The 12949-nt window shown below is 36.9% G+C and overlaps 2 protein-coding genes and 1 pseudogene across 2 annotated transcripts in view; all 3 read right to left on the bottom strand.

Annotated features, from left to right (window-relative positions):
• The window catches only part of LOC145503235 (TBC1 domain family member 22B-like), a 279621-nt gene that overhangs the window by 172172 nt on the left and 94500 nt on the right, over window positions 1–12949 (bottom strand). The gene's annotated exons all lie outside the window — the stretch shown is intronic.
• LOC145502178 (heat shock 70 kDa protein 12A-like) lies at window positions 1454–4824 on the bottom strand (annotated as a pseudogene).
• Window positions 4988–12949, bottom strand: part of LOC145503273 (fibroblast growth factor receptor 1-like) — a 40104-nt gene continuing 32142 nt past the window's right edge. The window contains exons 20-22 of the mRNA XM_081482769.1: window positions 8948–9044; window positions 8575–8671; window positions 4988–8258 (exon numbers count right to left, since the gene is read on the bottom strand). Of these exons, the coding sequence (XP_081338895.1) occupies window positions 8106–8258; window positions 8575–8671; window positions 8948–9044 (347 nt within the window). The 3' untranslated portion in view covers window positions 4988–8105. The remainder of the gene's footprint in view (window positions 8259–8574; window positions 8672–8947; window positions 9045–12949) is intronic.

Below are 12949 nucleotides of genomic sequence, written 5' to 3'. Positions count from 1 at the left end.
AGACAAAATTATACTCATAATCAGGAGCCGATATTCAGGAGTTCCTGATAAATTTCATTCACCTGTTTTTTTCACAAGTTTGCTTATAGAGCATTTTAATTTTACCAGGGAACAATTTGCCAGACAAGATTAGGAAATCAGGGTCACTTCCAGTACTTAGGAGAACCTTAAAACAGCTGCTATTGCCATCTTCGTGTGAAAGTAACCGTGATCTCAGTTAATAGTAAAAGCATTATTGACTTTTTACTATTTATACTATCATTTTATTACTTTTGTTTCTATACTTAGACTATTTGATATCACAATTTATTATATGGCTGTGTCTCACAAGGACTGGTATCTACCGAATTCACGAATTTGATTGGCTGAAATCGATATTGACCGCGGTCTAGATTTTCCCATCTAGATCGGCATCTAGACCGGTTTCATTTTGCGTTTAAAAAAAGTAGCAAACTAAAATACAAAAATGTCGACCATTTTCTTTTAGTTTCTTCTCAGTCATTTATGGAAGTGCCAAAAGCTTGATGACAAAAGGAAAGTAAAGAGAACAAGCAAATTTCGCCAGGTTTAAGTTAAGCTCATCGCCGTTCGCAAGCAAAATGTCAGCAAACCAGTTACATTAAACAAATTAAAGTTTTCTTCTTTGCCATATAATAAACATCTTATTAACCGAGCTAAGTCGGTCTGTATGGGAGAAACTTGACTTCGGTCGTGAGTACAGAACTCACTGCGTTCGGTCTGTACTCACGACCTCGGTCAAGATTCTCCCATACAGACCTCCTGCTCGGTTATTAAGAGCTAATTAAAATGAACATCTTATTTATTACATCTAGTAGGGCATATTTGCATTCATTGTATGCGATATGTGAATAAAATAAGTTACTACTACTAATAAGATCCCCTCCACTCTATGTCAGAGGAATTTGAAAACGGAGCTTTCACTCTGGAAACGCATCAAATGATTTCTATTCACACTACGCCGGAGGAATTTAAAGAAACAACAATCACCGGTCATTTTGGATTTGTGTTTGAGGTAAACTCCGGCGGTCAGGGAAATCACATGATTATCGTGACGCCATCGTTTTAGAAAAGCTCCATTTTCAAAATGTTTTCCGTCCTCGGGAAATCGAAAAGCCGTCGTTTTCAAATTCTTCCGGTTTGAAGAGCGTTTGCGGAAAGCTCCGTTTAGTGTGGACGGTAGGCGTAGTGTGGAAGCTGCCTTATTTGTTGTCGTTATATCGACTTCTATCTATTACTTCAAGGTCATCAGCTAGGCCTTAGAAAAAAAAAGCAACTATATGATTACAAAATTACCAGTTAATGACTCCGTATATTGTAGAACTGTATTCAAGAGATCCGTTTTCTCGTTTTTTTTTTCACCAATTTGTAAAAATATTTTTTTTTTCTTGTTGTTGTTGAAATCAATATTACCTACTCGAGTTTTCTTTTCTGTATTTGTATATTGTATATTTTTTCCTCTGTAAACTAAAGAAAAATGAACGTGTGCGTTGTTGTCTTTAAGAAATGGATAAATTTCGAGACGTTTCCCTCCTTTGTCAAAACAACAAACCACTAACACCAACATGACGAACGTGTTTACCTTATTCCACTGTGCTGCATTCAACTGCAGAACTCAGCAATGAGCTAATTGGTCGCTAAAAAGTTTAGATAAGCTGTAGGCTGTATGCTACTTGTAAGATTTACAACGGTCACCTTTATTTCTGTTCCTCCAAAGTACAAATTGATTTCGATGTCCCCGGTTTTCCAAGCTTCTGGTGTCTCAAGTGCCAATTCTCGACCAGGAGTCTTTTCCACACCAGAATCGGTGACAAACTCCTCATCTGAACGTCCTGATTGGAAAAAAAATCAATTTTCCGTGTCTTTGTTCGCCTGTTAAAGAAGCAAAGCTGGGGAATCTATGCTTTACTCCGACTTTAACGACTTCATTGACTTTGACGAATTTGAGGAAGACATCTTTACAGCGTGGGATTCCTGCTATGACTTCTTTCTTCGATTCCGGATGCAGCCCATCTAAAAACCACTTGTGTACACGGATACCGTAGGTCAAAGTCATTATTCGAGACTCAAGCAGGTCAGGTTTCTGCCCAAACATCACTGCTCTTTGATCAACTGCGTGATAGCAGCGTTGCGCGGCACTAAAATGCGGTAAGTGCTACCAAAATGAATCTTGATCCTTTCCTGAAGAATTGCCGAGTCAGCGAAACCTCCTACGTGAAAGACGTAGTTGACTCTCGACAATTCTGGTCAGGCGAATGGGTTGGAGAAATGCGAAATGACGCCATCCAAGGCTGGACTAAAAAGCTGCCTCATGACTCTTGGCGCAACACAAAGGTACTCGTTACGGAGGACTTCGATTTCGTCCAGGCTGTATTGCTGTTGGATCACAGCGTTTTTCTATCTAAACCCTCGCTGCTCGGAAATTTGTCTGTAAAACTATTTGGTAACCCAAACTCTTGTCGTTTGTCCCTCCAACAGTCGCTTCAAGCGTTTCTTCCATTCTAAATTTTCCAAGAGGCGAAACCAATCGACGGGTTCTGACGGGCATAATTCTCGATAAACGTTTGGGTAAAAATTGATTCAAGAAGGTTTCTGAACTGCCTGTTGACATTCTGTCCGCCATAATTACCGCCGGTGGCTTTGAAAATCTCTCTAAGTGCTCCGTTTTCCTGAATGTGATATGCTGATACGTCAAGAGTTCCTGCTAGAAAAAATAAACATATAAATAAATAAATTATAATATTTAGAGAGGAAGCCAAATCAGCCACAGCTAGTTTTCATGAAGGTCCTCTAACCTGATCAAATTGGAATTTGGCAATGCCGGATTTTCAGGATGGAGGGAAACCGGAGTGACCGGGGAAAAAACCCTTGGAGCCAGGCGAGAACCAATAACAAACTCAAGGAAGCAATGATACATTAACAAAAACAAAAGGAGGAAAATGAAATCTGGCTGAAATAAAATCGGATTGCAATGCTATCTGAAATGTAATGAAACCGAAATGCAATGAAATTAATATATTTTGGCACCAAAGCCGGTGTCATGTGCATATAAGTTTTTTGGTTGTATTCTTTTTTCGAATGCTTCTATCTTATTACATAATAAGTCAGCCATCTGTCTTCTTTCTCGACCGCTGTAAATGTTGCGAATCAATCGGCCTACTTAGGTTCAGAAATAAGTTCTGAATGCAGAGGTAGATAAGGTCTGCATACGAGCCAAGTCGGCGCTTATCTCTGGTTTCTGAAGCATGAAGCGAATAGGGGTATTTCTACTTCCTCCCAGACGGGGACGGGACGCTAGTCCATCGCAAGGTTACCACCAGCATTAAATTCGCCGGTGCTGATTTACACATTTGGAGGAAGAAAGGCACTGAAATAGTCAAGTGTGTTGCCCAAAAACACAACACAATATCCTCAAACAGGACTCGAACCCGGACTGCTCGATCCGGAGTCGTTCGCATTAACCAGCAGGCCACCACCCTTCCGATCCTCAATGTAGTTACTTAAAAATTCAAACCAAATCAAATGACATGTTGAATAGTAATATTTGCTGCTAAACCTAAAAGCCAGTTCTTGCTGAAATATTAAGCGAGTAAAAAAAGATTCAAAATTCATCAATGGCTGTATTTAAATCACTAATGTCCTTCCATATTCAGCACTGTTTTTTTGGAAACTTTTTTTGTCTACCTCAGAGACATGAAAGCTGATTAATTCCTAAGTTGATTGAAGCTGATGGGTATTCACTTCTTCTCTTCTCCTCAGTCAGATAATCTCTCCTATCTATAATCTTCCTAAGAATTTGGCGTAACCCTTACTTTCTGCTGAAGACGAGAAGACCTTGCCAGCTTTCCCCCTGTCTCTCTTTTCCTTCCATAATGCCATTTGTTGATAATACAACAACAAAATATGAAGCATCCTTTCGAAGATCTCTTTCCTTTTTCCTTAAGCGTGTCTTTAGGGGTTTTAGGGCACTGCTCACTCAGCTGAGAGTGAGAAAAATACTCAGCAATGACGGACTCGATTTATTCAACGTTGGACGTTTTAGCATATATCAGAAAGCCTGGGTTTCACGACCAATCGACATCGCACGTGAGAGAGGAAAACACATTTAAAACTCTGGAAATGTGTCTTTACTTCGACTCAGACGTTTAAAACAATCACTGCATTCTTAGTTCCGAAATTCGTTGTCGGTCTATCTTGCCATTGGTGTCGTTTTCCCTATTTCGCTGGAGTAGTATGTCGTTCGTCGCCAATTCATCGCTCCCATGTCGCCGTTTCAAGGCCATGTCGCTTGTCAGAATTTATGCCCAACAGGGTCTCACTTGTGTCTACAAGATATTTGGCTGCATCTAATACTCTCTTAGTTCTAACATTCTGAAACTTATAATGGTGCTTATAACTGAGACGCCTTTTAAATTTTATAGGAATAGTTTGTGATTCATTTAGTGGCCTTGGGAGACAATGTACAGTGGAATTGACATCACTTGGGACATCTGCAATGTTCCCATGAATAGACAATTGAACTCCTCTAGATAGTTCACGGAGTTGCATAAAAGGAATACGTGGTGATATAAGTCACTCTTCTAAAGATGTCAAATTTAATACTTCAGGCTTGTCAGGAAACTCCATTTTATTGGCTTTAGAACAGCTGGGCAACCTGCCTTTCTTCAGATTTGAATCACAAGTTATACAAATCCATTCAGAGTCATTAACACTTTTAAAACCAGTAAGGCAGGACTTGACCACATCTTGTGAGCATTTCACCACAGAGGACTTGTACCACAACCGATCAACAACAAGTACATACATATTCTGGGCCAAGTGCAATGTTTCTGTGAAACAAACTGATCCTGGACATTGCATTAATATCTTCTGTAACCTATCACTACCGAATGTTACTTGTGATACATTTGGGAGATCTTGAAAAAGTGTTTCATTAACTACAGCAACTATATGGAAACTTGAAACAGTTTCGAGCTTTTCTTTGGAATTACTATCGATTTCTTTAACGTGTTCTGGGTTACCGGCTTTCTTTCTACCATCATTAGTTTATAAGGTGTGTTCTATATTTGCTCCTTTTGGACAGCAGGTGTACACCTTTTTCTCCAACACCCGTTGGTTCGATTTTGATTTTGATGGGAAATACATCGTACCCCGCGGGAGAATAGACCATTTTACAGCTGTCTGCTCAGTGACCTGGCCTCTGAATGGCAGCGAGGCTGGAGGTGACCTTGTTTTGATAATGACCTCACTGATTTTGTTGTGTAAATCAAGTTGGTCAAATGCTAAATAGTTGGCATTAAATGAGGAGAGGCGAGAGGTTTGTATCAAAGCAAGGTCACCTCCAGCCTCGCTTGCATTCATAGGCCAGGTAACTAAGCACACAAATGTAAAAGGGCCTATTCTAGGTCGGGCACACGATATTTTCAAACTGAAGTTTTAGGTTCATTAATGCACAAAGTCCGGCTATTTTAGTACAAGTCCTCTTGACCTGAAGCCAATAACAATTGCTAGTCAATTGAAGTTTTCCACAGTGTACCCATGGGAACGACAATGAATCTGTACCGCAAAATATCTGTACACAAAGTTACCTTTTAGTTTTACGTTTTTATTTGAGCTGTTATATAGAGTGTTTAACAAGAATCAAATATAACTTAAGGATAGTTGTGCAATTCAAAACACCTCTTCAGATTCTAGTGCCCCTCGACTATGAGGTTATTTCGGCTAGCCAGCACCCCCATCATGCTTGCTTTCAAATATCACTGGTGAATTCTTCTTTCATTTTGACTCTGGGGTGAAATGAAAGTCTGTTGCTGATGGTAAGTAAATCCCTCTCAAGTGGTTAAGTTGTTACGTGCACTGTCAACAAGTGTTTTTCTTCTGCACATTAAACTCCGTTACTAAAATAGCTATTTTAACTTAAATAACACTCTATAAAGAGGTATTCCTCTGTTTAAGAAAAAGCAGTTAACATAAATCGTTATCGAATTACAGCAAAATGGTTAATAGGTCTTAATATCAGAAACAAAGCACTTTAATGTGCGACAAACGAGTAATACCATACTCATATCAATAAGAACATGTTGATTGAACAAGGCAGATACGGATAGTATCATTAAATAGCAACGTGAAAATACTGTACTAACTGCCGTACTAAATATTTTCTTCAGTAATCATGAATTGTGTTGACCACATAAATAATATATTCTTACTTGTTGCTGATATATTAAGTGAGTTTTACTAAAACCTCAAGTTATATAACAACCTATAAAAACTATATGAAATATCTTCCTTGTTCTGACTTAATCAACTGGTAATAATGAAAATTGAACTGCAAACTGCAGCTAATATTACTCTGATATATCAACGAGGTGTTGCTAAAACAGCAAGTTGCTTTATTAAAACTCTGCAAACTAGTTATGAAATATTTTTTTCTAGTTCTAGCTTGATCTGTCAATGAATTTTACCTCGTAATTACTAAAGCAAGCTGCAGTTAATATTACTACTGACATATCAACGAAGTGTCACTGAAACAGCGAGTTGCGTTATAAAAACTCAACAAACTATTTATGAAATATTATCCTTGTTCTGACTTGATCAGTTATTGAAAATTAACTCGTATTTACTAAAGCAAACTGCAGTTAATATTACTACTGACATATCAACGAAGTGCCACTGAAACAGCGAGTTGCTGTACAAAAGCTCTACAAACTATTTATGAAATATTATCCTTGTTCTGACTTGATCAGTTATTGAAATTTTAACTCGTATTTACTAAAGCAGACTGCAGTTAATATTACTACTGACATATCAACGAAGTGTCACTAAAACAGGGATTTGCTTTATAAAAACTCTGCAAACTAATTATGAAATATTTTCCTTGTTCTGACTTGATCAGTTACGAAATTTAACTCGTATTTACTAAACAAGCTGCAGCTAATATTACTACTGACATATCAACGAAGTGTCACTAAAACAGCGAGTTGCTTTACAAAAACTCTGCAAACTATTTATGAAATATTATCCTTGTTCTGACTTGATCAGTTAATGAAATTTAACTCGTATTTACTAAAGCAAACTGCGGTTAACATTACTACTGACATATCAACAAATTGTCACTAAAACAGTGAGTTGCTTTATAAAAACTCACCACACTATTTAATTATACACTTTCCTTGTTCTGACTTGATCAGTTATGAAATTTTAGCTCTTATCTACTAAAGCAAACCAACGTTATCGCACTTAAATCAACTATACGGTAAACAAGCAATCTGGTGTTATAACGAAAAAGAGAATGAATAAGTAAGTCCAGTGATGATGGATACCAATGGTAAAATAGTACCAAAGGCAGTTTATTATGTAACCTAACTTGAAACCTTCACATGTTATAACGTTTACATGTTTAACTTTGTACCTAAATAGTTAAATAGGTAAATGTTGCCATTTTTTCCGTGCATACATCGGCAGGAGTTAAATAAACAGTCAGCCCTTTTAGAAGAGTCTATCTCATACTATTCTAAATTGATCAAATTAATGGACTGATCAGAGAATTCTTCAGAGAAAAAAAAGTTACTGTAACGAATATCTTTTGTAAACTTAACATTATTTCAAAGGTAATGGAGGCTGTTTACTTCCACAAAGGCTGTTTACGACTATTACTTAGTTACTTCGTTTTGTTCATGTAGCATTTAAAGGGAAAGTTCTTATATTATTCTGACTAACTTGAGTTGCTTCATTTCCAAACAAGCTGAAATCATTGCAAATTTCGTCTCATTTTCGGTGCAGAAATTTGTACAACTCAATAACCACAACAACAACAAAAAAAAGCAAAAGGTTTAAAGCGATTACAGAACTAAGTAGCTCCAAAACAAAGAACAATTTCACAAGGTCTGCTTCAGATTTGTTTGACTACTATCCAGTAACATTTGTAACAAATATTTTCTTTACTGCGTAAAAGGAAAATGCCAGATTTAAAATTGATTTTTCACAAAAAGCTTACAAATTAAATCATTATATCTTACTTGGTGACGGTTTTTCAAGGTTACAGTTTGGTAAATAAAAATACTATTTCATCCCGAACAAAACACACACTACACACGAACACTTGACCACTTTCCCAATTTCTTTCCAGTGGTGCTCGTCTTGACTTGCTCAGTTGCTGGTTCATCTTGACTTCCAAGATCTTCAACCTTGGAGTATTGCACGCTGTCATATTTCCCCATGTTGAGCAGTTCCGTGTATGTCTGCAAGGAATAATAAAGAGAAATTAGTATTACAAAAAGTTTAAAATAGTAAGTATTAACACAGAATAACCAGGATGGGACATAGTGATTAAAAAGTTCTCTGGATAAGATGCGGCCTGTTTGCAGTAGGTAAATTCTTGCCTTCAAATATGATAGACAGACAGAGAGGCAGACAATCGAACTTTTAGTTTTTTCGTTTTTTCTTTTTAGTTAGAGAATGCAGCTGCGTAATTGTATAATTATAATCGTCATGGTCTTTAAACAAGTCCATGGAATTCTGTTAACCTCGATTATTAATTGTCTCATCACTACAAACCTCCTCACGAAGGTATGTATCCATTCTTTTTCGTAGGTTTTCAAAAGGAGGACGGAATTCAGGGTTTAAGTTCCAGCACCTTGTCATTACATCATGCCTAAAAACATACACATTAAAATTTATAGACATTACAAGTCTTATTTAATACATGCTTTAATAAATTAGTTTTCAGGAAACATTTACTACGTCAAAAGAAAATTAGCTTTGAGTTATTTTTGTCACATAACATTTTCAAAACCAGTCAGATTCTCAGATATCACACAAAAAAAGTTCCCATTAATGCATTTAACATTTGCAACGCACTTTAATGTTACTTAAGGTAAAAATTGTAAAAAATTGTGAAAAAAATTGTAAAAGTTGTACATAAACTTACAACTGGTCGTCAATGTGGTCAGGTTTTGGCATTTGATATCCGTCCAGGACTGCGCGAACTACTCTGCCTTCTGACCATCCTGGGTATGGAATTCCTCCTGTCAAGGAATACAGGTGTGCTGTAATTTTGTTACAAGTTGGTTTAAAGAAAAAAACTCTTTCGTATTAGATCAATCTATCCATCAATGTAATAATAATAATAATGATAATAATAATAATAATAATGATAATAATGATAATAATGATAATAATGATAATAATGATAATAATGACAATAATGATAATTGAACGATAAAAAATTGCGATAAAACATTTCGTAAAGGCATATTAAAAGTTTGTTGACGACGTTTCGACGTTTTGCTAACGTCATTATCAGGCCAAAAAGTAAATGATAAAAAATGTTTAAATACTAAATATACAATAGGTGATGGAATGTTCTTTTAAACAAAGAGTTTTGCGCGAATGGAATCAGTCTGTGTGTTGAGACTAAGATTGCGCTCCTTGATGAAAAGCATCTCACAGACAAGGCAATCAAATTTTCCTTAGCACTTTTTAAGAATGCGGAATTGGCTTTCTTTGAGGAGGCCTGTATCCCCATGGGCTGTCGAAAAGCCGGTTTACCGATCGCAGAGTTTTTATGTTCAACAATACGTTGGTGGAGATGTCGAGCTGTAAAGCCGACATAATCTGAATCACACAGATCACATGTAAAAGAGAAATCAACGCATTGTTGATTTACGATTGGAGGCTTGATTTCTCTGGGCTTGAGGTCTTGTTCCAATTTTGTGCTGATAAATACGGGTTGTAGTGTAGTACCAATCTACTACATTTGCCTTTGCCTTTTAACTGCGTTAGCTGATGTTTGATCTTTGAAAGGCAAAATCACTCACACAACGCTCTTGTCTTCCTTGTTTTTCTCTCTCGTGCCAAAAGAAAAGCTCTGAATGGTTTTGGCAATGGTAGAATTAATCATTGCCAAGGGATAATCAAGTCAAGTAAAGATGGAGCGTAGTCTACTGCATTCTTGATTGAAGGCTTCAGTCGTTGAGGATAAAGTATACGCACAATGGATCATTGTTTTTAGCAAGCAATGTTTATAGCGCTTGTCTGTGTGGCTTTGAAAATGCAGCACTAAGCCAGTGTTTGTTTGCTTTCTACATACTTGTGTGTCGATCTTTGTTCGGTCTTGATTATTTCAATGCCGATAAAGGAGATCTTTTTGTCAACAGGAAGCTCCATCGTAAAAGACAGGCTGGGGTGGAGGCTATCCTCAACGACTGAGGCCTTCAATCAAGAATGCAGTAGACTACACTCCATCTTTACTTGACTTGATTATCCCTCAGCAATGATTAATTCTACCATTACCAAAACCATTCAGAGCTTTTCTCTTGGCATTAGAAAGAAAACCAAGGAAGACAGCAGCGTTGTGTGAGTGATTTTGCCCTTCAAAGATCAAACATCAGCTAACGCAGTTAAAAGGCAAAGGCAAATGTAGTAGATTGGTAGTACACTATAACCCGTATTTATCAGCAGAAAATTGGAACAAGACCTCAAGCCCAGAGAAATCAAGCCTCCAATCGTAAATCAACAATGCGTTGTTTACTCTTTTACATGTGATCTGTGTGATTCAGATAATGTTGGCTTTACAGCTTGAAATCTCGACTAACATATTGTTGAACATAAAAACTCTGCGATCGGTAAACAGTTTTCGACAGCCCATGGGAATACAAGCCTCCTCAAAACCAATTCCGCATTCTAACAAAGTGCCAAGGAAAATTTGATTGCCTTGTCTACGAGATGCTTTTCATCAAGGAGCGCAGTCCTAGTCTCAACATGCAGACTGATTCTATTCATGCAACACGCTTTGTTCAAAAGAACATTCCAATCACCTATTGCATTTTTAGTATTTGAACACTTTGTATCATTTACTCTTTAACTTGATAATGACGTTAGCAAAACGTCGAAAAGTCGTCAAGAAACTTTTAATATGCTTTTACGAAATGTTTTATCGCAATTTTTTATCATTAAATGTTTTAAAAAACCGCTTCCCTTTACTAATGATAATAATGATAATAATAAGTAATAGTAATTGGACCGTGTGGAGTACAATGCAGGGAGTAATCGCGCTAGTAATTTTAAAATCAGACGAGCACGAAGCGCGAGGCTGATTTGAAATTACGAGCACGATTACTCCCTGAATTGTACGACATGAGGTCCAATTACTATGTGATCGTATCTATAACAAATTTCGGAATTAAAAATGTCTCATGAGAACTTCTTTTGAGCGAAAACGTCTGTAGCGCTTTTCATAAGTATTGAAAACTGTTGGAAACATTGCCAAGGAAGCCATTAAAGTGCACATAATTGACGTGCGAATCACGTGGGTATCCAATTACAAACAATTCAAATTTGACACCTGTAATTAGACACCCATGTGATCGCGCGCTAATTACGCGTCAAATAGGCGTACAGAGAACAATCATGATCGAGAATTTTGTTATAGACACGATTATAATATTAATTTTTTATTCTAGTTGTTAATTTTTTTTTATAAATGGAGATAAGTTATTAAATAATTTAAGGTTAAGCTAGGCATGAACGAGAGATTAGTTCCTTTTTCACTTTTACCGAATCTCAGTGCAGACCCTCTTCTCGCAATCAAACGAATAAAAACTGAATTTTGGGAAGAACAGTTTTCTCCTTTATTATCTATCGTTAGTGAATCAAGGTGCTTAGGAAATCTCGAGGGTTTTAAGGCAACACAAGAACGTAACAAAGTCTAACGAAGTAAAGGGAACTTTTATAAACAATAATAATACTATTAATAATAATCGCATCTATAACAAAATTCTCGATTGTGATTGGTTCTCCACACGCCTACTTATCATGTAATCAGCGTGCGATGACGTGGATGTCCAGTTACAGGTATCCAATTTGTACTTTTTGTAATTGGATACCAGTAATTGGACACCCATGTTATTCGTAGGTCAATTACGCGCGCTTTAATGGCTTCCTTTGCACTGTTTTCTACAGTTTTCAACGCTTATGAAAAGCGCTACAGAGGTTTTCGCTCAAACGAAGTTCTCAAAAGATATTTTTTCTCCCGAAATTTGTTGTAGATACGATTAATTAGTAATTGGACCTTGTGTCGTACAATTAAGGGAGTAGTCGTGCTCGTAATTTCAAATTGGCCTTGCACTTCGCGCTCGTCTGATTTTCAAATTACTCACGTGATTACTCCCTTAATAATACTGCTACCGTAAATACTCGCTTCTGATTGGTTGGAAGCGGGCCAATTTATCCCAAATTGTATCGAGAGCTGAACAATTAAATTTTAATTGTATCGGTCACATTTGAGCAATGGAGTCGGACAAAAATTCAACGTTTTCCATCTCAGACAAACAAAAAGCTTATGAAGAAGCGCCAGTAAGAAAAAACACCAAATACGTTTTCATGGGAGTTTTGTCGGTAAAATAACGCTTTTACCGTTTCAACGTGCACTTCCTTTCCTGTAGGTCATTAATCAAAAAGTCGCTCACGCGTTCAGAGTTTTGACAGCTCTCAAGTCAATAAAATCCAACTTCATAATGCAAACTTGGGACATGCTCGTCTTTGAGGCTCGTTTGCGAAAGAAAGAAATTATTTTATGGAGACCTTTGGCGAAAAGAGTTGAGAAAACAAAGTTACAAAACTAAAATATTCAATCACAGCGTGGCTTCATTCTAGCCACCGTCTATAATGAAAAGACGTCAAATAGAAGCTTACATTTATAGTTGCCCTATTATTAAAAGGAAATCGATCTTTTTTCTCGAAACAATAAGGGATTAATTGTACTTGTGAACAGATCGGACTTTTTCTAATTTCCACTCGTGGCTGCGGCAGCCACTTGTGGAAATTACTCAAAAGTCCAATCTGTTCACGCGTACAATTAATCCCTTATTGTTTCTCCAACAGATCGATTTCCTATACGAATCGTACTCCACTCGGTCCAATTACTATTACT

Source organism: Orbicella franksi, chromosome 11 (genome assembly GCF_964199315.1).
Source record: "Orbicella franksi chromosome 11, jaOrbFran1.1, whole genome shotgun sequence".
Taxonomy (NCBI): domain Eukaryota; kingdom Metazoa; phylum Cnidaria; class Anthozoa; order Scleractinia; family Merulinidae; genus Orbicella; species Orbicella franksi.
Note: the sequence above shows the minus strand (reverse complement) of the source record. Positions and strands in the feature narration are given on the sequence as shown.